The sequence below is a fragment of the Rhinopithecus roxellana genome, chromosome 10, assembly GCF_007565055.1.
Source record: "Rhinopithecus roxellana isolate Shanxi Qingling chromosome 10, ASM756505v1, whole genome shotgun sequence".
In the NCBI taxonomy this organism is placed as follows: Eukaryota; Metazoa; Chordata; class Mammalia; order Primates; family Cercopithecidae; genus Rhinopithecus; species Rhinopithecus roxellana.
This window is the reverse complement of record NC_044558.1, coordinates 8,691,635-8,716,056: the sequence shown is the minus strand read 5'-3', so window position 1 is coordinate 8,716,056 and position 24,422 is coordinate 8,691,635. Positions and strand designations below refer to the sequence as shown.

The following is a 24,422-nucleotide window of genomic DNA, read 5'->3' as shown; positions in this document are numbered from 1 at the left end:
CTGGGATTACAGGCATGACCCATTCCACCCTGCTTACATATAACTTTTATAAGCACTTATGGGCCATTTGTGTGCCTCGCCTTATTACAATATGCACTTTATTTCAGTAGTCTGGAATAAAACTTGCAGTATCCCCAAACTATGCCTAAAATGCCCTAAACAACCATGTTTATGAATACATACGTTTTAGAATTTTCTTTTGAATTTTATTCTTTTTCCTTCCTTCCTTTCTTGCATTACTAGGATCTCCAATATAGTACTGAATGGGGGGGTATAGACATCCTTACCTCTTTTGCAATCTCAGGGTTCAGGTTACATCATTAGGTATGATGTTAGCTGTAAATTTTTCATGATGCTCTTTATTGAGCTGAATTACCTCCTATCTCTAGTCAGCTAAGATATTTTTATCATAAATGGGTGTTGCCTTTTATTAAAAGCCTTTTCTGAATGTTCTCAGGTGACTAAATGATTTTTTTCTGTATTTTGTTCAGGTAATGAGTTTAATTAATTCATTTTTAAATACTGACTAAACCTTGCATTCTAGAAATAAGGCCAACCTGGCTGTGATATATTAGCTTTCTTGTTTATCTTGATTTCAAATTGCTAAGGTTTTGTTAGGGATAAGGTTTTTTATGTCAACGTCCATGAGTGACATTGATGTGTAATTTATTCTTTTGTAATGTCTCTGTCAAGTTCAGGCATGAGGGTCACAATTCTAAGCTGACTTGGTAAGTACTTCTATAATACCCTCTTTATTTTGTGAATGAGTTTCTCTAAGACTGCTTACACATTTGGTAGAATTCAACAGTAAAGCCATCTGGACCTGGAGTTTTCTTTGTAGGAATGTTTTTGATTATAAATTCAATTTATTTTTCTTTTCATTTCTTAATTTTTTTTTTTTTGAGATGGAGTCTCGCTCTGTCGCCCAGGCTGGAGTGTAGTCCCACCATCTCGGCTCACTGCAAGCTCCGCTTCCCGGGTCCACGCCATTCTCCTGCCTCCGCCTCCCGAGTAGCTGGGACTACAGGCGCCGCCACCTCGCCCGGCTAGTTTTTTGTATTTTTAGTAGAGACGGGGTTTCACCGTGTTAGCTAGGATGGTCTCGATCTCCTGACCTCGTGATCCGCCCGTCTCGGCATCCAAAAGTGATGGGATTACAAGCATGGGCCACTGTGCCCGGACTTTTTTCTTAATTTTTTAGTTCAGGGTCATATGTGAAGGTTTGTTATACAGGTAAACTTATGTCACGAAGGCTTGTTGTACAGATTATTTCATTGCCCAGGTATTAAGTCCAGTACTCATTAGTCTTTTTTTCCTGATCCTCTCCCTTCTCCCATCCTCCACCCTCCAATAGACCCCAGAGTCTGCTGTTCTCCTATATGTGTCCATGTGTTGCCACCATTTAGCTCCCACTTGTGAGAACATGTGGTATTTGGTTTTCTGTTCCTGCGTTAGTTTGCTAAGGATAATGACCTCTAGCTCCATCCATGTTTCTATAAAAGACACGATCTTGTTCGTTTTTATGGCTGCACAATATTCCGTGGTGTACAGACACTACATTTTCTTTACCCAGTCTACCACTGATGAGCATTTAGGCTGATTCCATGTCTTTGAGAACAGTGCTGCAATGAACATAGGTGTACATGTGTCTTGTCTTATTTCAAATAGCTTTTGGGGTGTTAAGTGTTTTTTGTAACAAGAATGAGTTATATAGTGGCGAATTCTAAGATTTCAGGACACCCATTGACTGAGTAGTATATATACATGGTACCTAATATATAGTTTTTTATCCATATCCTCCCTCATCTCCCCCCTCGGAGTCTCTAAAGTCGATTGTATCACTCTGTATGCCTTTACATACTCATAGCTTAGCTCCCACTTATAAGTGAAAATATAAGGCTTTTGGTTTTTAACTCCTGTGTTACTTCACTTAGAATAATGGCCTCCAGCTCCATACAAGTTGCTGCAAAAAACATTACTTTGTTACTTTTAACGGCTGAGTAGTATTTAATGATGTATATATGATAGAACAATTGATATTCCTTTGGGTATATACCTAGGGATGGGATTGCTGGATCAAATTGCATTTGTTTTCAGGTCTCTGAGGAATCGACACATTGTCTTCCACAATGGTTGAACTAATTTATACTCCCACCGATAGTGTATAAGAGTTCCTCTTTCTCTGCAACCTCACCAGCATCTGTTATTTGACTTTGTAATAACAGCCATTCTGACTAGTGTGAGATGGTATCTCATTGTGGTTTTGATTTGCATTTTATCTAATAATCAGTGACTTTGAGCTTTTATTCACATGCTCATTAGCCACATGTATGTCTTCTTTTGAGAAGTGTCTGTTCATGTCCTTTGCCCATTTTTTAATGGGGTTGTTTTTTCTTGTTAATTTGTTTAAATTCCCTATAGATGCTGGATATTAAACCTTTGTCACATAATTTGGAAAAATTATCTCCCATTCTGTAGGGTGTCTGTTTACTCTGTTGGTAGTTTCTTTTGCTGTGCAGAATCTCTTTAGTTTAATTAGATCCCATTTGTCAATGTTTGTTTTTGTTGCAACAGCTTTTGGCGTCTTTGTCATGAGATCTTTGCCTGTGCCCATGGTATTGCCTAGGTTGTCTTCCAGCGTTTTTACAGTTTTGGGTTTTACATTTAAGTCTTTAATCCACTTTGAGTTGATTTTTGTATATGGTGTAAGGAAAGAGTCCAGTTTTAATCTTCTGCATATGGCTAGGCAGTTATCCCAGGACCATTTACTGAATAAGGAATCCTTTCCCGCATTGCTTGTTTTTGTCAGGTTGGTGGAAGAGCAGATAGTTAGTTGTAGGTGTACAGCCTTATTTCTGGGTTCTCTATTCTGTTCCTTTGCTCTCTGCGTCTGTTTTACTACCACTACCATGCTGTTTTGGTTACTGTAGTCCTGCAGTATAGTTTGAAGTTGGGTAGCATGATGCCTCCAGCTTTGCTTTTTTTACTTAGGGCTGCCTTGGCGATTTGGGCTCTTTTTGGTTCCATAGGACAAATTTAATTTCTTTAATAGATAAAGGCCTGTTCCATTTTCTATTCCTTCTTGAGCCAGTCTTAATAAATCGTATTTTTCAAAGAATTTGTCTAATATATTTATTAAATTTATTGGTATACGGTTGCTCAAAATATTCTCTTTTAAGTATCTTTAGAAACTGGAGTGATAACCCCTCTCTCATTCCAGGTATTGGCAATTCATGTGCCTTCCTTTTTCCCTTCATCCGTTTGCTAGGGACCTATCAATTTTTTTTAATTCTTTAAAGAACCATGGTTATGAATTTTGTGAATTTTCTCTGTTGATTCTCTGTCTCCTAAGTGTTTGATTTCTGTTATCTTTATTATTTCAGTTATCCTACTTACTGTGGTTTGCTCTGCTTGCTTTTCTGGTACCTTAGTGTAGAAACTAAGATCAATGAGTTTCAACTTTTCTTCTTTTCTAATATAGGTATATAAAGGTAAACATTTCATTCTAACCGCTTCTTCAACTGTGAAACACAAAATTTCACATTTGAATTTTCATTCAGTTCAAAATGATTCCTAATATTCCTTCTTCTCTAAGCCATGGTATTTAGAATTATGTTATCTAATTTCCAAACATTTTCTAAGTATCTTATTAACTTCTAACTGAATTCTACTATTGTTAAAGAACAACTCCAACATATCTCAAGTCTTCTGAAATTTACTGAGACTTACTTTTAAGGCCCAGCATATGGTCTGTATCTGTGAAACTTCCATATGCACTTAAAAAAATATATATTTTCTTCAGTTGTTAGATGTAGTATTCTATAAATGCTAAATAAGTCAAGTTAATAGTCTTTAGATCTTCTGTATTTCTGATTGCTTTTGTTTATTGACTAGTTCTATCAGTTTCTAAGGAACAGAGGTCAAAATCCCCAGTGATGACTGGTGACCACAGATCTGTTTGACCTTTAGTTCTGTCAGTCTGTCCTTCATGAATTTTAAAGCTCTATTAGATATATATTTATAAGGATTATTATGTCATTCAGATGTGTTGTCTGCTTTATCTTTATGATATGTTCTTTTTTTATCACTGGGAATACTCCTTGTCTGGAAGTCTCCTTTGTCTGATATTAATATAGCTATGCCAGGTTTCTTAGGATTACTATTTCCAAGAACTACCTTTTTCCATTCTTTAATTCCAGCCAGTGTTTATGATAGTATAGGTCTTTTGTACAGCACACAGTTGAGCCTTGCCTTTTTTTTTTTTTCTCTAATACATCCATTCTAATATCTCTGTCCTTTACTTGGTGTGTTTAGTATATTTCATTTCGCCATAAACATTGATATGGTTGAATTTATGTCATTCATTTGTTGTTCCTGTTCTTTGTCCATTTGTTGTTCCTTTTCTGCCTTTATTGGTTGGATAAATGAAATAATTTCTAGCATTGAATTTTATTTCCTCTATTAGCTCTTCAGGTGTTTCTTCTTTTTTCTTTTTCTTTTTCTTTTTTTTTTTGTGACAGAGTCTCGTTCTGTCGTCCAGGCTGGAGTGCAGTGGCACCATCTTGGCTCACTGCAACCTTTGCCTCCCGGGTTCAGGCAATTCTCCTGCCTCAGAATCCTGAGTACCTGGGATAACAGGCACCCGCCACCACACCCGGCTAGTTTTTGTATTTTTAGTAGAGATGGGGGTTTCACCGTGTTGCCCAAGCTGGTCTCAAACTCCTGACTTCAAGTAATCTGCCCGCCTTGGCCTCCCAAAGTGCTGGGATTACAGGCATGAGATATGGTGCCTGGTCGCTCTTCGGGGTTTGTAAAATTTTTCTTATTATTCTGGTAGTTGTTCTACAGCTAACAATATGCACCTTATCAGAGTCTACTTAGATTATAAATTGTACTACTTCACATCTAACACTTCATAATTTTTCTCTTTCTTTCTCTCTCCTTTTTTTTTTTTAAATGGAGTCTCGCTCTGTCGCCCAGGCTGGAGTGCAGTGGCCGGATCTCGGCTCACTGCAAGCTCCACCTCCTGGGTTCACGCCATTCTCCAGCCTCAGCCTCCCGAGTAGCTGGGACTACAGGCGCCCGCCACCTCGCCCGGCTAGTTTTTTGTATTTTTTAGTAGAGACGGCGTTTCACCGTGTTAGCCAGGATGGTCTCGATCTCCTGACCTTGTGATCCACCCGTCTTGGCCTCCCAAAGTGCTGGGATTACAGGCGTGAGCCACCGCGCCCGGCCGCCTTTCTTTTCTTTTTTTTTTTTGTTAGAGACAGGATTTTACTCTGTCAATCATGCTAGTGTGCAGTGGCACAAACAGAGCTCAGTGTAAACTCAAATTCCTGGGCTCAAATGATCCTCCAGTCTCAGCCTCCCAAAGCACTGGGATCACAGAATGAGCCACCATGCCCAGCCAACACTTCACATTTTCTACGTCACCAACGCAATAACCTTACAATTCTACCTCCTAATATTTTGGGATACTGTTATCCTATCTTTCACTTTTACACATATTATAAATGCCAGCTCATCATGTTATTTTTACTTTAAAGCTTTAGTTGTCTTTTAAGGGAATTCTGAAAAGAAAAAATACATTTTCTATATGTATCAACTGATTTACGATGTCTGTGTTTTTTTTTTTTTTTTTTTGGCGGGGGGACAGAGTCTCACTCTGCCACCCAGGCTACAGTGCAGTGGTGTGATCTTGGCTCACTACAGCCTCCATGTCCCGGGCCCAGGAATCCTCAGTCTCAGCATCCCAAGTAATTGGAAAAAAAGGTATGAGCCACTATCCTCAAAAGAAAGAAAAATTTCTTTTTTTTTTTTTTTTTTTTTGTAGAAACAGGGTTTTGTCACGTTGTCTAGGCTGGTCTCAAACTCCTGGACTCCAGCGATCCTCCTACCTTGGCCTCTCAAAGCGTTGAGATTACAGGCGTGAGCCACAGTGCCCGGCCCATGTCTGGTGTTCTTCGTTCCTTCCTGTAGATTCATGTTCCCACCTGGATTCACTTCCCTTCAGCTTGAAGAACACCCATTAGCGTTTCTTGCAGAGTGCTTTCTAGAGATGAATTCTTCTCATATTTGTTTATATGAAATTGTCTTTATTTAATCCTAGTTTTTAAAGGATCTTTTTCTCTGGTTACAGAATTTTAGGCTAATTTTTTTTTTTTAGTACCCTAAAAGAAGTTCCATTGTCTTCAGGTCCTCACTGTTTCTGATAAGGACTCAGCTATCACAGTTTACCTTTATGTGCTGTGCCTTTTTTCTTAGGCTGCTTTTCTTTTTCTCTGCATATTTTGTTTCCAGCGACTAGATTATGATATTTCTAGTTGTGATTTTTTATTTTTTGTATTTATCTTGCCTGGTTTCACTTAGTTTCCGGGATTTGTAAATCAAAGATTTATGGTTTCAAATTAAATTAGAGAAATATGTTGGTCATTTTTAAAAACTATCTTTCATGTGCTTCATTCTCACTCTTTTATCCTTTTAGTGTTCCAGTTACATGCATGTCAAACCATCTGAAACTGTCCTACATGTCACTGAGGCTCTGTTCATTTGGTAAACATCCTTTTGCTCACTGTTCTATAGACTGAACAATTTCAATTGATCTATTTTGAAGTTCACTGACTCTTCCTTTTGACAGCTCTAATTTGCCATTAAGACTATCCACCAGGCCGGGCGCGGTGGCTCACGCCTGTAATCCCAGCACTTTGGGAGGCCAACCTGAGGTCAGGAGTTTGAGAACAGCCTGACCAACATGGAAAAGCCTCGTCTCTACTAAAAATACAAAATTAGCTGGGCGTGGTGGCGCATGCCTGTAATCCCAGCTACTCGGGAGGCTAAGGCAGGGGAATTGCTTGAACCAGGGAGGCGGAGGTTGTGGTGAGCTGAGATGGCGCCACTGCACTCCAGCCTGGGCAACAAGAGTGAGACTCCATCTCAAAAAAAAAAAAAAAAAAAAAAAAAGACTATCCAATAAATTTTTCATTTCTATTTCAATTATGAAATTCCCATTTTCATTTTACAATTATTACTTTTTTGAGATAGGGTCTCATTTTGGTGCCCGGGCTGGAGTACAGTGGCACAATCACAGCTCACTGCAGCCTCGATCTCCTGGGCTCAAGCGATCTTCTCACCTCACCCTCCCAAGTAGTTGGGACTAGGTGTGCACCACCACACCTGGCTGATATTTAAAAAAATGTTTGTAGAGACAAGTTCTCACTATGTCAAATTTCCATTTTAAAATAGTTTTCCTTTCTCTGTTGAGATTTCCTATCTATTCCATCACCAACATGACATTTTTCTCTAATTCTTTGATGTATATTTATAAGGGTGAATTTAGTTGTTTTTTTTTTTTTTTCTGTTAGACCACATAGGACTCCTCAGAGGTGATTTCTACCGCATGCTCCTTTTCTGCTCTACAGATCACATGTTCCTAACGCTTTGCATGTCTGGTAATTTTTAAAAGTTCAACATGGGATCTATTGCAAATATGGTTCTGTTAATTTCTTCTGAGGAGCAGTGATTTTTATTCTGGTACATATAAGTCAGTTAATAGTTTACTCCTTGCACTTGTATAGATTTGGATTTAACCTTTGATAGCCGGATCTGCTGAGAGCTCAGGATATTTCCCAGGCTTCTCTATCTCAGTGAGACTCACCGTCCAAATTTGGTCTACCCTGTAAGACTTAATTGGGGCCTCGTTTTACTAGTCTTAGCCTGGGTCTAGAGTAGGCCTGATATTAGAGCATGGTCCTCGCTCCTAAGACCGATCTTTTTTGTTATCTCAGCTAGATAACTGAAGTTAACAAGGATTTCTCCACGCTGACTGGGTTGGAACTGCAGACTCCCCACAGCTCTAACATTACAATTCCACTCTCATTCTGTAGCATCTAATCTCTGGTAAGCCTTGGGCAGTGTTGCTCAGTGAACATGTAGCCTAGTCCTCAGCCAGGAATCATGACATCTGGCCTCCAACTTCTCCTCAGTATACTGTTTGTATATGAATTACTTCCCTCATTTACACAGGACATTTACGACTACAGAATCAGGGGACCTTAGGAGGTCATCTGGCCAAAGTACACAATTTTTAAATCGATGGGGGATCTTAGAGATTTAGGAAACCCTTTCAAATCTGAGTGAGAAAACTGCAAACCTGAAAAGTTAAGTGATTTCTCCAGGTACAAATACAAAGGTACAAATTGGATTTTCAGTTGTAAATATCATGCTTTGCAAGCATTCAGCTTTACCAACGTAAACGTGTTTTTTAAAAATCCATTTGATCCTCACAACAACTTCATGAGATGGGGCTAAGTATTATTATGCCTGTTTCATGGGTAAGCAAAATGGCTCAAAATGTAAGCACATCCTTTGCTACACAGAGCATCTTCTAACACTCTTTCATTCAGTAACTTCTGAAAGAAAAGCTGATGATTAAATGGATACGTTACTATCTTTGACATCCATAGCTTGAGGGGAGTTTTACCTATTTGCAGAGTGAGTAGCTACCTACAGGGTACACTCTGGAGGACAATGAAAAAGATGGTCCTGAAAGGAAAATTAAAAAACAAACAAAAAAACCATCAAAAATCCAAACAAAACCAAAAACACCTGCCATACTGGTAAATTATATATCAGATTTTCTTCAAATGGTTATTGCAATTAGGTTAAGGCATCAGGTTACCTACCTGCAATAATTAACCTTTTAAATGATTCATTTATATTTAACAAAAGGGATCAGGGTTGATCCTATACCTCCAGCAGAGAAAAAAAGAAAAGATAAGGAAAAAGTAGGACAATAATCTCACTTCCTTCCTCTTGTGAGGAGTAGATGACAGTCAGTCTTAATTTCGTCCCTACACAAGTAAGCACATTTTTACATGTGAACCATATATTGATAGAGAGAAAGAATTTTGAAAGTTGAAAACAAGAGGGACTTTGGGGGCCTTTACCTGAAAAATTTAGTTCTTTATTTGCTAGACCTTATTCCAGCCACTTGAGGCTTTTTACATAAAAATATGATTAGAAAGCATGGATTTTTTTTTTAAACGTGGTTTCTTCTATTTGGAAGTTATTTAAAATAAGTTTAAAATTTATAGAAGGAGAAAGGCAAAGAACATTTAGGGTTATTTGTAATTTATTCCACTTCAGGTCACAAGAAAGTAAATAAATTTCTATAGGGTTTGCCGTATAAGAGCACTGAATATCAGGGCAGAAAAAAAGAGGAGCAGAATAAGACAGTTAAGCAAAACTGAGGAGGAGTCCCAAGGGATAGCTGATTGCAGATATAAACTTTGCTTTATAATTTTAACTAGTCCCAGACCCACCAATGCTATTTGTTTATAGCTATACTGTACAACATATTTTGTTTTCTTTTTCAAGTGTAAAATAATTTTATATTAATTTATGTGGGTTTCCTACATAACATTCAACCTCAGTATTCCAGCTCATTGTGAAAAATGCTTCCAAGTCCACTAAAAGTCTTTTATCATATGTGTACAGACTTAAAAAAAATGGCTTTTGGTGGAAGTATAAATAAATATGATTTTGTGAAGAGTAAACATGCTCTTACATAACTCAGAATGCATTTTCATTTTTATTTCCCCCCTAAATTGTTACTAGGATATAATTTGGATAACTATTTACAATTTCGTGGTTAATTTGGAACACTATGTCATAAATCCCAAATGAGATTTTTTTTTTTTTTTTAATGTCAGCAACCCCGCAATTTTTTTTTTTTTTGAGACCGACTTTCAAAAACTTGTCGCCCAGGCTGGAGTAGAGTGGCGAGATCTCGGCTCACTGAAACCTCCGCCTCCTGGGTTCAAGTGATTCTCCTGCCTCAGCCTCCTGAGTAGCTGGGATTATAGTGTGTGCCACCATACCTGGCTCATTTTTGTACTTTTAGTACATGTTGGCCAGGCTGGTCTCAAACTCCTGACCTTGTGATCCACCGGCCTCGGCCTCCCAAACTGCTGGGATTGCAGGCGTAAGTCACCGTGTCCAGCCAATTTTTTATATTTTTAGTAGAGACAGGGTTTCACCATGTCGGCCAGGCTGGTCTTGAACTCCTGACCTCAGGTGATCCGCCCGCCTCGGCCTCCCAAAGTGCTGGGATTACTGGTGTGAGCCACCGCGCCCGGCCTGTTAACAGCTCTTTTAATTGCAATTGTTCTCTACTTTTCTCTCTTAACAGTCAATAATTTCTAAAATGTCAGAATTTAGTACTGGACTCCTCTTAGGTACATATGAAAATTTATTCTCTGTTTGTGGGAGACCTTTTTTCGGCCAGAAGGCATCTCATGAGTATATAATTTAACACAGAGATAGCTGGATTTTTCTGCCAGCTTTACTTGTTTCCAGAAAAGACCAGTCTTCTAAACATGTCTGTCTAGTCAGTTCAGGAGATTCTAATATTTTTCATTTTTCACTTGTGTTGACGTCAACTTTTAAATCATATTTATTTATTTTTTAAGCTCCCAATGCGTATAGCGATTTGTTTAACTTCTACTCGTTGGTTTCATTCTTTGAATGACTTACAACGAACTGCCTGCACATAGGAGGCTACCTATCGAATAGCTCTAAACTCTCAATGCAACCAAACAGCTCTGCCACCCCTTCCCTGAACAAACCAGTTGTCAGGGCAGTCAAATTCACAGCTCAATAAAAATTCTATTAAAAATAAAAAATGGATCTTGTAAAATTTATTCTGAATGCTGATGCAGGGTGGGACTGCAGGAGGTGTCTGAATGCAGGGCAGTGTCGAACTAGCTCATCTAGAATTCTTAATAGTGAACCTCATGACCTCAACTGATACTTAAAATTTATTACAGTTATTACAGTTGTTATTTTATTATTTTTCCCCTGCTTCCTTTTATCCTTTCTTCCTTAAGGGAAAAAGGCTAACATAAAAGTGGAATAAAAAAGTAATGGTTAACAAAACCACAGCATAAGGAAGAGAAGAACCATTGTGGGATCTGCCAATAAAAATGTTCCTTCTCTTCAGGGCTGGCTAACCAACGCAAATGTTTCTAATGCACCACTGGCAGGCTACCAAGTGAACCGTTTTACGTCTCCCCAAACTTACGGTCACCATTTATCTGTAACAGACGCTCAAAAATTACAATAATATATGCTAGGAATGGAAAACAGCTATTAATTCATTTCTCTTGGCTTGATGAGGTCAGGATTATTCCAGAAAACAAGGCTATTCTAGTGCTTTGCTGAAGAATTTTCTATACAAATGGGCCAACTACCTTTTCCTCAGGGAAGACTATTTCTTATTCTAGATCCAGAGTCACACATATGCATGTTTCAGCCTCCCTGCACATTTCATTCCCCTCATACTTCCGCCTCTCAAGTTCTCTAGGTAGACTAAGTGTTTTTACTTGTTCAATGATCAATAATTGAATAATTTAAACCTTTAAAATATGGTGGGTCCTGCAATGACTACAGAGTGACGAATCTAGTGTCGTGGCCAATAGTCACAGGGAGGACTTCCCTTTCTCCACTTAAATTTGCAAGCTTTTTTCTCATGATGCTACTTGGAACCCTAACCTCTCTTAATTCTCCCCGTATGCCAATCCACTTCTGGCTTCACTTATGCATTATTTCCAAGACATATCACCCGTAATGTTTTCCTAAAAGGATAGAATCTCTTAGCCTTGCACTGTAGCCCAAGACCGTGCAAGCACAGAGGACACCTCAACATTCTTGGGTTGCAGTCACAGTATCGCAATCATCATGTCCCATGAGAATTCATGCCAAGGTATCATGGCAAGATTCTGTACAGCTCTATTATTCAGGTATTCAAAGTTTACTGATATTTCAAAGTAGCAGAAAAGTAATCTGATGTCAGTTTAAAGCACTAGTTGGAGAGAAAAAATGTTATTTTAGGCCAAAGACAGACTGTGCATTTATGCAGAGAAGAAGTGAGCAGGGATTACGTGAGAGAGAACTGACAGCGAAAGGCTGCTGAGGTGGGGACTAAAATCAGTGACAGAAATAAGAATCTGGCCTTATGAAGGAGAAGAAAACCTATCCTCTGAGACAGAAAAGAAGACAACAAAAATAAGATAACTGCTGACATAACGAAGGTAACTGAGGGATCCCACGATAGACCTGGTTTCAGTAAAATAATAGTAGGGCCTTTAGGTAAGGGGAAGGCAAAAAGACATGTTTGTTTTAAATAGAAGGTTACTGAGAAGAAAAAGAAACATCTACTATGTATTAGCAGATGTATACATGCTTCACAACAGATTACAGTCTCAGCAACCTACAAAATGTGGGGGAAGCAGGAAAATGTTGTATAGCAAAGTTTTGCTAAAAGTGACAATTTTCTAAAAATTGGTTTCCAGTGTGGCAAAATGTTAACTATTCAATCGTGGAGACAGGTATATGGGGGTTCATTCTCTCTACTTGTGTGTACCTTTGGAAAGTGTTTATAATAAAAAATGTGTTTAAAATGTGCCTAGTCTTCCTACCACCTCAGAACCAATAGCCCTCTTCCCAGTAAGCTTACCATTTTGCCTGAACTTTCCAGAAGATTTTAGGAATTTCAGAGAGTTAATTACACACAGATAAGTATATGCCAGAGGATTTAAAATTCATTAGAGGAACCAAAAATATTTCTATTTGATCAGGATTTGTTCCACCTTTGACCAAATTTATTCTAGAGAGTGAGAAATACAAGTTAGCATTAAAATTAGGTAACTGTACTGGGGTAATAAACAGAGCCAGATGAAGACAGGGAGAAAAAGTATTTCCACTAAGCATATGCTTGAAGAATAAGATACAAACACTTACTTCATCTCCAGAACTTCCTCTAAGTGTTTCCTTCTCTCCGCCCGAAGATTAGTCAAGTGAGTTTCCTTTTCTGCCAGAGACTGTTGGGTGGAGGACAGCTTTGCTTTCATGGATTCTAGTTCCTGCTTTACTTTCTCCATGGCCATCAGTAACTCCTCCACCTATCATAAATATGGGAAGGAGAAACACAGAACATCTTGATTAATAAAAGTCAGAGGACCTGGGTAACGGGCAACTCTTGGGTCCAGAAAATTGGAGAGACCCGGGAACACATTAAAAATTCTGTACTCTTTCTGGATCAGGCATGTGTATGTGTGTATCAAGAGACCGGGAACACATTAAAAATTCTGTACTCTTTCTGGATCAGGTATGTGTATGTATGTATCAAGAATCAATACAGCAGTATAACATCCCTACAGTAGAATAATTATACAGTATAATTCTCTTCCGTTTCGATCAGCAAGAACTTAATACATGCAAGGATGTCGAGTCATCAGTTAACAAGCCGCACGCTGCCACTGACAATACCTTTTAAGGAAGTTCTCTGGAAATGACCCAGAAATTTCCATGGAAATAATATAATACAAATATAAACATAAAAAAACAAAATAATATACAGAATGATTTTAGGAAATAAAAGACATAAACTTGGCTAACTGCTAATAACAGATTTCCTGTATATATAGATGAATAATTTTTAGTCCTCTAAACTAAAATTTTCCTATTTACATCATTAAGAAGAATTTCTTTTTAAAGAAACTGCTAGAATTCAATCAATTTCTTGCTCTAAATCCAGGTAGGTAGGGTTTCTTTTTTAAGGAAGGCAGGAAGAAAATATATACCTGTATACCTATATAGAAATATATACCTGTATACCTATATATGTGTGTATATATATACACACACATACACACACCAGATAGAAAGGAGACAGAATGCTTTAAAAATGACATGAGGAAAAATAAAAAAAGCCTTGACAGAAACAGACCTGAAAAACAACAAACAAAAAACCACCAGAGAAGAAAGACAAAATGCTAAAACACAAGGAAAAGAAACTAAGAGAACAACGTAAGTGCTTTATCAGTAATTTCCACTTATTCCAGGTGGCTACCAAATCAGAATTATTTAAATAAACATGTTCATTTTAATTCAGAAGCAAATGTAACCAAACAGCCAACTGCATCAATTACAAGAGTTTATGTTAAGTTGTTAATTGCCAAGAAATAATCTTGGTAATAACCAGACTTTTCAGAAGTAAAGGGTAGGGCAGGTAGAGGTGGGGCATTTGCCATTCATTGACTCCTACATAAGCCTCATTTGTGTGAGGCTAAAACAGAGAAGCCTAGAGTCAAAAATCAGCATGACAAATCAAAGTTGTTTCACTGACCCTTGGAAATTAGTGCTTCATACCTAAACAAAGTTTCCATGTTGACTGGTAACAGCTGTTAAACAATGATAGTAAGCAGATGCATTTAGTTATTTTGGCACCCAAATTATTTTATCCTTCCAGAAGTGAGCAAGTGAAATGTCTTCTGCTAACAGCATCCTCACAGTCCCAGTTGCCATAAGAATATATTGTTAAGGCCAGGCGCTGTGGCTCATGCCTGTAATCTGAGCACTTTGGGAGGCCAAGGCAGGTGGATCACCTGAGGTTAGGAGTTCGAGACTAACCTGGCCAACATGGAGAAACCCTGTCTTTACTAAACAAACAAATATATTGCTATGTAATACATTGGGATATGTATTCACATCTCTGCAAGCTTTACATGAACATATACCATTGATTCAATTTTATCAGTTTAATTCATGTAAAATTTTATCTAAAATAGGGTACAAATAATACATCAAGCTATGTTTTTATAACATAAAATCAGTAATGGATAAGAACCATTTATAGGAGCTCCAACACACAAAGCACAGGATGTGCCCGTCTTTCATGAACTTATCTTAAACAGATCTCAAAAAATCTTCCTCCCATCCTGTCTTTTGCCACTCCAGGCAACCAACATTGTCACTTTCTTACATAACTTTGACAGATATTTTACATATACACCAGCAAGCATGTATAAATAACCTATTTCTCCTTTTTCTACACAAATGGAAGCCCATTCCATACATACTCCTATGCATTTAAACATTTGAGGAAACTTTTTATAAAATATAAAATAAACATAGAAAAATACACAAATAATAATGTGTACAGCTTTAAGAATTTTCTGAGTGAACACATGTATGTAACCAGCACACAAAACAATAAACTAAATGTTACCAGTACCCCAGAAACTGCCCGCATATCCCCTTTCCAGATAAAGAGTAACTGGAGTAAAAGAGTATTCTGTCTTTTAACACTCTAGATTAATTATGACTGTTTTTAATTTATACAAATGAAATTATGTAATATATAATTTTACAGATTTTTAAAATCTGTACTATCTGTGAGATTCATCCAGGTTACAGGATGCAATTATCATAACTGTATGGTATGCCATTGTGTGAAAATACCAACATTTACTTAAAGCACTTGTAATAATGAGCAGTTTTTAATTTTAACGGAGTTTAATCAATTTTCTCCTTTGTATTTCTTATATGCTCAGAGCTTTTGGTATACTGAATAAGATTTTCTCTACTTCAAGGTCACCAGAATACTCTTCTATCCTTTCTTACAAATGCTTTATTGTTTCATGTTTTCATTTAGAATACATATGCAACCAATTTTGGCATACATCGTAATGGTTAAAATTCATTTTTATTAGTATGAAGATAGAAGAATTTCAAAAGTCATGGTTAGAAGAAACTTACTACCTACTTTGCAAAAGATTACAGCTTTAAAGACTACTCATAAATTGTAGGAAAAAATGTAGGGTCCAGCCCTACGGGGCCTGTGGGTTTTCTCTTTGTGTGCAGAGATGAGAGATCACAGAAATAAAGACACAAGACGAGACAAGAGAAAAGACAGCTGGGCCCGGGGGACCACCAAGACGCAGAGATGGGTAGTGGCCCCGAACGCTTGCACTCACTGCTATTTACTGTGTTCTAGGCAAGCGGGCAGGGTAAAAAGTGTGAGTCATCTCAAATGACTGATAGGGTCACGCGAGTCATGTGTGCACCAGACAGGGGGCCTTTCCCTTTAAGGTAGCCGAGGCGGGGAGGAAGGACAGCGTCCGTCAGCATTTCTTGTATGCACTTAACAGAAAGATCAAAAGACTTTAATACTTTTACTAATTCTGCTACACCCGAGAGGAGGAACCTGGTGTGCAGGCGGAATGTGAGCGTGGACAAGGAGCGTGGCCACTGAAGCACAGCGCCGCAGAGAGGGGTTTAAGCCTCCGGATGACGGTGGGCAGGCCTGGCTAACGTCAGGCCTCCCACAAGAGGTGGTGCAGCAGAGTGTTCTCTAACTCCCCCAGGGAAACGGAGACTCCCTCTCCCAGTCTGCTAAGTAATGGGTGCCTTCCCAGGCACTGGCGCTACTGCTAGACCAAGGAGCCCTCAAGCGGCCCTTATCTGGGCGTGACAGAGGACTCACACTCTAATCTTCTGGTCACTGCTCACGGCGTCCCTTCAGCTCCTAATTCTGTACGGCCTGGTATTTCCTTAGGTCATAACTACAGAACTGAGATTATTATAATAATAAAACACAGTAACACTGCAAGCTAATGATTTATAATATTCATATATAATCATATCTCTATCCTATTTCTAATATAACTTTTATTATTCTAATTATTTTCTTTCTGATACTGGAACAGCTTGTGCCTTCAGTCTCCTGCCTCGGCACCTGGCTGGCTTGCCTCCCACAAAAAAAGATTTCACAATGTTTTATATTGCACATAACTACCTTACATTTTATGAATGAGCAATGTCAAATATTGCATGCAAAAGAAGGGGCCTACCATATGCATGTATTTTGGAATCAAGAGCAAAGCACACATGTATATAGTCACTACCCGGGAGCTTTGTCAGTGCAATTGCAACTGTATCCTGCTGAGTCTCCCACCAAAGGTCATCAGCATTCTTAGTGTTATCCCCTTACATGTCTTTATTTTTACCTCTAATGCATACATGCCAAAATAAATCACGGATTATTTTTACCAGTTTATGAACTTCATATAAACAGTATCTTATTTCATCCAACATTACGCTTTTTTGATGCTTTTTTTTTTTGAGAGAGCACTCACTGCATCCTCCACCTCCTGAGCTCAAGCAATTCTGATACCAAAACCAGCCAGGAAGGAAGGGAGGGATTCAGGGAGGGAACTAAGTGACTACAGAGGAATATCTCCTACACAGATGCAAAAATCCTCAACGAAATACTAGAGAACCAAACCCAACAACATGTAAAAATTGAGATTTATCCCAGGAATACAAAGGTGGTTTAACATATAAAAATGAATCGATGTAATTGGCCTGGTTTGAATATCTGTCCCCTCCAAATCTCATGTTGAAATTTGATTCCCAGCGTTGGAGGTGGGGTGCCCAGTGGGAGTTATGTGGGTCATGGGGTGGATCCCTCACAAATAAATTAATGCCCTTCCTCGGGGGTGAACTGAGTTCTCATTCTATTAGTTCACTGAGAAAGAACTGGCTGTTAAAAAAAGAGCATGGCACCGCCCCGTCTGTCTTGCCTCCTCCCTACCATAAGACCTCTGCAAAAGCTGGCTCCGCTTCACCCTCCACCATGGGTAGAAACCCCCTGAGGCCCAAACCAGGTACAGACGCCTGTTCTCGAACTTTCAAGTCATCCTGAATCATGAGCAAAACAAACTCTTTTCATTATAAATTACCTAGCCCAAGGTATTCCTTTATAGCAACACTAAATGGACTCAAGGCTACTGGATATCATATTAATAATATACCGTATTAATAGACTACAACAAAAAACTCTATGATCATCTCAATCGACGGAGAAAAAGCATTCGACAAGTTCTAACATCCTTTCATGCTAAAAACACTCAACAAACTAGGAGTGGAAGAGGACCTCTTCAACTGATAAAGGCATCTGTGAAAAACCCACAGGTAATATCATCCTTAATGATGAAAGGCTGAATGTTTTTCCTCTAAGACTAGGACCAAGAACAAGACCAGAATGTCTACTATTATCATCTCAGTTTAACACTGTACTAGACATAATAGCCAGGGATATTAGGCCACAAAAAAATTAAAAGGATCCACATCAGAAAGGAAGACCTAAACTATCTTTAGTTTACAATGACATGCTCTTATCGTAAGGAATCCACTAAAAATCAATTACAATAAATGAGCACTCAAATGTTGAAGGGCACAATAGCAATATACAAAAATCAACTGTATATCCATACACAGCAATGAAAATGAAATTAAGAAAACAATTTCATTTAAAATAACATCAAAAAGAATAAAATATCTAGGCATAAATTTAACAAATGAAATGTAAGATATATAAACTGAAATGACAAAACATTGTTGAAAGAAATAAAAGACTTAAAATAAATGGAATATCTATGTTTATGGATGAAAGACTTAATATTGTTAAGATGGCCAATACTTGCCAGGTTCAACATAATCTCTATAAAAATCCGAGCTGTTGTTTTTTTGCAGAAATTGGCAAGTGATTCTCAAATTCACATGGAAATAAAAAGGAGCCAGAATAGCCAAAAACATCTTGAAGGAGACAAAGCTGGAGGACTACTCATACTTCAAAACATACTGCAGAGCTTCTGGGTTGGTACTGGTTTAACGGTGGACAAAGATACCAATGGAAAGGAAATGAGAGTCCAGAAATCAATCCTAACTTTCTGGTCATAATTTTGACAAGGGTACCAAGCCAATTCAATGGGGAAAGAATATTCATTTGAACAAATGGTGCTCGGACAAATGCCCCAGTACTTCATACTTCTAATTTCTTAATGGCATTACCTTCCTGATGACACTGGGTCACTTGCCCTGTACTAGGTACCACATTCTGGATTCCACTGACTATTTCTTTTCTTTTCTTTTTTTTTTTTTTTTGAGGCAGAGTCTCACTTTATTGCCCAGGCTGGAGTGCGGTGGTGCAATCTCAGCTCACTGCAACCTTCACCTCCTGGGTTCAAGCGATTCTCGTGCCTTAGCCACCCCGCCGCCAGCTAATTTTTCTATTTTTAGTACAGGCAGGGTTTTGCCATGTTAGCCAGGCTGGTCTTGAACTCCTGAACTCATGGGATCTGCCTGCCTTGGTCTCCCGAAGTGCTAGGATTACAGGTATGAGCCACTGCACCCGGCCTTTGTTGACTATTTCTTAATGGTGCCATTTAATCTGTTCCTCTTGTCCTCATTTGTCTTGTAAACTGAAAGATTTAAAGGCGTTACGGCTTTGTTAGATTTGGGTTCAGTGTTTTTGGTCTTTTTGATGATAGTATTTAATAAGTAAGGCTGTGTGGTTCATAGCATGTCACACGAGACACATAACTGGTGGTCTTTCCCATCTTTAACAATAACATTGATTAGTGGGTTCAGGCGACAGCAGTATGATATAAATATTTTTTATTTTAATCAATTTATTTGTTATTATTTTTTTTTAGACAGAGTCTTGCTCTGTTGCCCAGGCTGGAGTGCAGTGGTGCGACCTTGGCTCACTGCAACCGCTGCCTCCTGGGTTCAAGCAGTTCTCCTGTCTCAGTCTTCCGTAGCTGGGATTACAGGTGCCCACCACCACACCAGGCTAATTTTTGTATTTTTGGTAGAGACAGGGTTTTGCCATGTTGGCCAAGTTGGTCTTGAACTCCTGACCTCAGGTGATCTGCCTGCCTCGGCCTCCAAAAGTGCTGGGATTACAGGTGTGAGCCACTACGCCTGGCCTGATAGAAATCTTCATTATAAATTTATTAATTAATCTTTTATCAAATTATTTAATCATCTAAATAATATCAGTGAAGTTACACATGTTTTATTTGTTTAGGAACCATTTATACTTCTTATTCCTTCAAATTTCCAGCGACATCTATCCCCACCTTCCCACACACCACCAACAGCTTGTTCTTCTTAGTCTTGCTGACTTAAAGGAGTTATAAACACATTAATGAACACATATTCTAGAAAACCCTTTATCAACTACATGTGTAGCCAATTTATTCTTCCAGTTTATGGTTTATTTTTTTCTTTCCATTATACTGGTTTTTGATAATCAGAAATACAGTTGCATGCCATGTAATGCTTTAGTCAACAATGGCCCACATATATGATGGTGGTCCCATCAGATTACGATGGAGCTGAAAAATTCCTATTGCCTAGTGATGTAGCTGCCATCATAATGTTGTAGCACAATGCATTACTCACGTGTTTGTAGTGACACTGGTTAAATAAACCTACTGCACTGCCAGTTATGTAAAAGTATGGCACATACAATTATGTACAATACATAATAATAATGAACAACTGTTACTGGTTTACGTATTTATTATAGTATACTTATTACTTCAGAGTGTACTCCTTCTACTTTTTTTTTTTTTAAGTTAACTGTAAACCAGTCTCAGGCAGGTCCTTCAGGAGGTATCCAGAAGGCACTGACATCCTAGGAAGAGGACAGCTCCACGTGTGTTATTGTCCCTGAAGGCATTCCCGTGGGACAAGATCTAGAGGTAGAAGATAGTGATATTGATGATCCTGACCCTATGTTGGCATAGGCTAATGTGTGTGCTTATGTCTTAGTTTTGGAAAAAAAAGTTTTGAAAGGTCATAAAAAAGTAAAAAATTTTTAAAATAGAAAAATGGTTATATAAGGATATAAAGAAAAATTTTTTAATATATTTGTACAGCTGTACAATATGTTTGTGTTTTACGCTAAGGTATTAATTTGTGTTTTTGGCTAAGTTATTACTATAATGCTATAATAAAAGAGTCAAAAAACTTTAAAAAATTTAACAGTTTATAAAATAAAAAAGTAAGCTTAGTAAGCTAAAGTTAATTTATTATTGAGGGAAGAAAAACATTTAAAAAATAAGCATAGTGTAGCCTAAGTGCTCAGCGTTTATAAAGTCTACAATGGCGTGTAGTAATATCCTACTCATATTCACCCACCACTCACTCACTGACTCACCAGAGCAACTTCCAGCCCTGCAAGCTCCACTCATGGTAAGTTTCCTTAACAGATGTATCTTTTAAAAAATATTTTATATTGTACTTTTACTCTACTTTTCTATATTTAGATATGTTTGAATACTAAAACACTTACCTTTGTGCTACTACATTATTCAGTACAGTAATGCTTTCTACAAGTTTGTAGCCCAGAAGCGAAAGGCTATATACCACACAGTGTAGGTGTGTAGTAGACCTATACCATCTAGACTCCTGTAAGTTCACTCTATGATGTGTGCAGAAGACTGCCTAACAATGAATTTATCAGATGTAATTAGAGTCTTTGTTGTTAAGCAATGCACGACTATACCACATATGAATATATTCAAATTTATCAGACATTTATTTTAGAATGTGTGATGTTTACATTCTGTTTAACAAATCCTTCTTATACTCAAAGTCGTATTTCCTACTTTTATACTGGTTTCACTGGTAGACTGAATTAGTGGTCTCAATTATTCATTCCTCGAGAGTAAAAATATACATCTCTATCCTTGCTATGGGCTTATGATGGGCAAAGTACCCTGAGTACCTCTGGCTAGGCTACGTGACTTGCCTTGCAGAGTTGACACAAGCTGAGGCTTCCAGTCTGAGTGGCGGAGTTGCGTTTCTACCATTGCCAGGAGAACAACATTTCGCACAGCTGCTGCCCCTCAGTTGGGCTCTAGAAAGAGCCATGTGGATCAGAGCCGCCCCAGTTAAAACCTAACTCAGAGCCAACCGTGCTCACCCTCCATGAACGTGAATGAGAAATAGATGCTTGTTATTATATGTACCTTAGTCAGAATTCTCCAGAGAAACAGAGTGCATTTGTGTAAATAAAGACTTATTATAAGAAACTGGCTCATAAATCACAAGATCTATAGGGTGAGTTGGCAAGCTGGAGACCCAGGAAAGCCAATGGCATAGTTTCCACGCAAATCCAAAGGCTTGAAAAACCAGGAGAGTCAATGGGATAGTTCTAGTCTGAAGGCCAGCAGGCTCCAGATCCAGGAAGAGTCAACGCTTCAGTCTGAGTCTGAATGAAAGCAAGAAAAAGCTGATGTTCCAGTTCAAAGGGAGTTAGGCAGAGGGAATTCTCTCTCACTTGGGAAAGATCAAGAGTTTTGTTCTACTCAGGCCTTTAACTGATTGGATAAGGTCCACCCACATCAGGGAGGGCAATCCGCTCTATTCAATTTTGCTGACTTAAATGTTAATCTCATCCCCAAACACCCTCACAGAAACACCCAGAATACTGTCTGAGCAAGTATCCGGGCACCCTGTGGCCAGTCAAGTTAACCATCACAATATGCTACCGATATTTTGTGGTTGTTCATTACACAATATCTGATTGATAAACTCTAAGAGTTTTAAAGTATTGCTTTTCATCTGTAGTCCTTAATCCATCTGGAATTCATTTTTGCATATGGTATGAGGCAGGGGTCTGATTTCATTTTTCCCCATATGGATAGCCAGTGTTGCAATACCATTTATTTAAAAATCTAGTTCTACCTTAATCTTTGATATATATCAAGTATATTCATAAACATGGATATTTCTGCACTTTCTATTATAATCCACTCTTTTGTCTATTACTGTACCAATACTACATTCATTATCTTAATTATTATCACTTTATAAGGCTTGATATCTAATAAGTCTCAGCTTGTTCTCTTCAAGAGCATCTTAGCTATTCTTGAACTTCTGCAAAAATATTTAGATTTTGGCCGGGCGCGGTGGCTCAAGCCTGTAATCCCAGCACTTCGGGAGGCCGAGACGGGCGGATCACGAGGTGAGGAGATCGAGACCATCCTGGCTAACACGGTGAAACCCCGTCTCTACTAAAAAATACAAAAAACTAGCCGGGCGAGGTGGCGGGCACCTGTAGTCCCAGCTGCTCCGGAGGCTGAGGCAGGAGAATGGCGTGAACCCGGGAGGCGGAGCTTGCAGTGAGCTGAGATCCGGCCACGGCACTCCAGCCTGGGCGACAGAGCGAGACTCCGTCTCAAAAAAAAAAAAAAAAAAAAAAAAAAAAAAAAAAAAAATATTTAGATTTTATCATACGCCAGGTACTGTTCTGGAACAGGTAATGAACTAGATATATTTTTAGAACTTTAATATCTTTCATAAAGTTTAATAATTTTTCTCATTAAGATGTTAAACATCCTAATAATATTTATTCCTAGGTACTTTATGTGTCTTAATTTTCTAGTAAATAGTATCGTTTTTACAAAAAACGTAAATTTTCTGTTCAGTGCGGATTATGGATATTGAATTTTTTATATTGATTCTGTATCTAGAAGTGTTCTTAAATGCTGAGATTTTGAAGTTTACTATATAGACAACTATGATAGTTTTATTTCTTTTCTTGTAATTCTTACAACATTCATTTATTTCACTTGCCATGCTGCATAATCCAGAATGACTACTACAATGCTGTACAGACATGATGATAGCATGCATTCTATTTTATTCCTATTTAAAAAGAATCCTTTATAAGTTTTATCTATAAGTAGTGTAATTTTTAATAGATACCCTTAATTAAGTTAAGGAAATTCCCTTGTATTGCTAGGTAAAGAATTTTTTTTTTTTTTTTTTTTTTTTTTGAGACGGAGTCTCGCTCTGTCACCCAGGCTGGAGTGCTATGGCCAGATCTCAGCTCACTGCAAGCTCCGCCTCCCGGGTTCACGCCATTCTCCTGTCTCAGCCTCCCGGGTAGCTGGGACTACAGGCGCTGCCACCTCGCCCGGCTAGTTTTTTGTATTTTTTAGTAGAGACGGGGTTTCACCGTGTTAGCCAGGATGGTCTCGATCTCCTGACCTCGTGATCCGCCCGTCTCGGCCTCCCAAAGTGCTGGGATTACAGGCTTGAGCCACCGCGCCCGGCCTAGGTAAAGAATTTTTGAAAATTATAAATGAATGTAAATTTTCTGCATTTCTTGAGATGATCATATAACTTTTCTTCTATTATCTTTTACTGTGGTGGACTATAGTAATTAGTTTTCTTTTCCTTTTTTTTTTTTTTTTGAGATGGAGTCTTGCTCTGTTGCCTGGGCTGCAGTGCAGTGGTGTGTTCTCAGCTCAGTGCAACCTCCGTCTCCCGGGTTCAAGCAATTCTCCTGCTTCAGTTTCCCAGGTAGCTGGGATTACAGGTATGCGCCACCACGTCTGGTTAATTTTTGTTTTTCCTAGAGACAGGGTTTTGCCACATTGGCCAGGCTGCTCTCAAACTCCTGACTTCAAGTGATCCATCTGCCTTGGCCTCCCGAAGTGCTGGGATTACAGGCATGAGCCACCGCGCCCGGCCAGGATTACAGGAGTTTTCTAATGTTAAGCCAAACTTGAACTCCTGGGATAAAACTTGCTCATGCACATTTTTCTTTTTTGTGTACACTAATTTGGATTAGGAATTTTTGCTACATGTTCAGGACTGAGACAGGCCTAAGCTTTTCTTTTCCTGTATTAACTTGTAAAGTTTTGATATAGTTATGTGAGCCTTATTAAATATGTTGTTGAGTGATTGTTCCCTCTCTTTTATATTTCTGAATTGTG

The 24,422-nt window shown here is 38.4% G+C and overlaps 1 protein-coding gene across 6 annotated transcripts in view; it reads right to left on the bottom strand.

Moving 5' to 3' along the window:
- Positions 1-24,422, bottom strand: part of ERC1 (ELKS/RAB6-interacting/CAST family member 1) — a 540,835-nt gene that overhangs the window by 210,588 nt on the left and 305,825 nt on the right. For all 6 annotated transcript variants that reach the window (XM_030938664.1, XM_010363554.2, XM_010363555.2 and 3 more), the window contains one exon: positions 12,799-12,959. In XM_030938664.1, the coding sequence (XP_030794524.1) occupies positions 12,799-12,959 (161 nt within the window). The remainder of the gene's footprint in view (positions 1-12,798; positions 12,960-24,422) is intronic.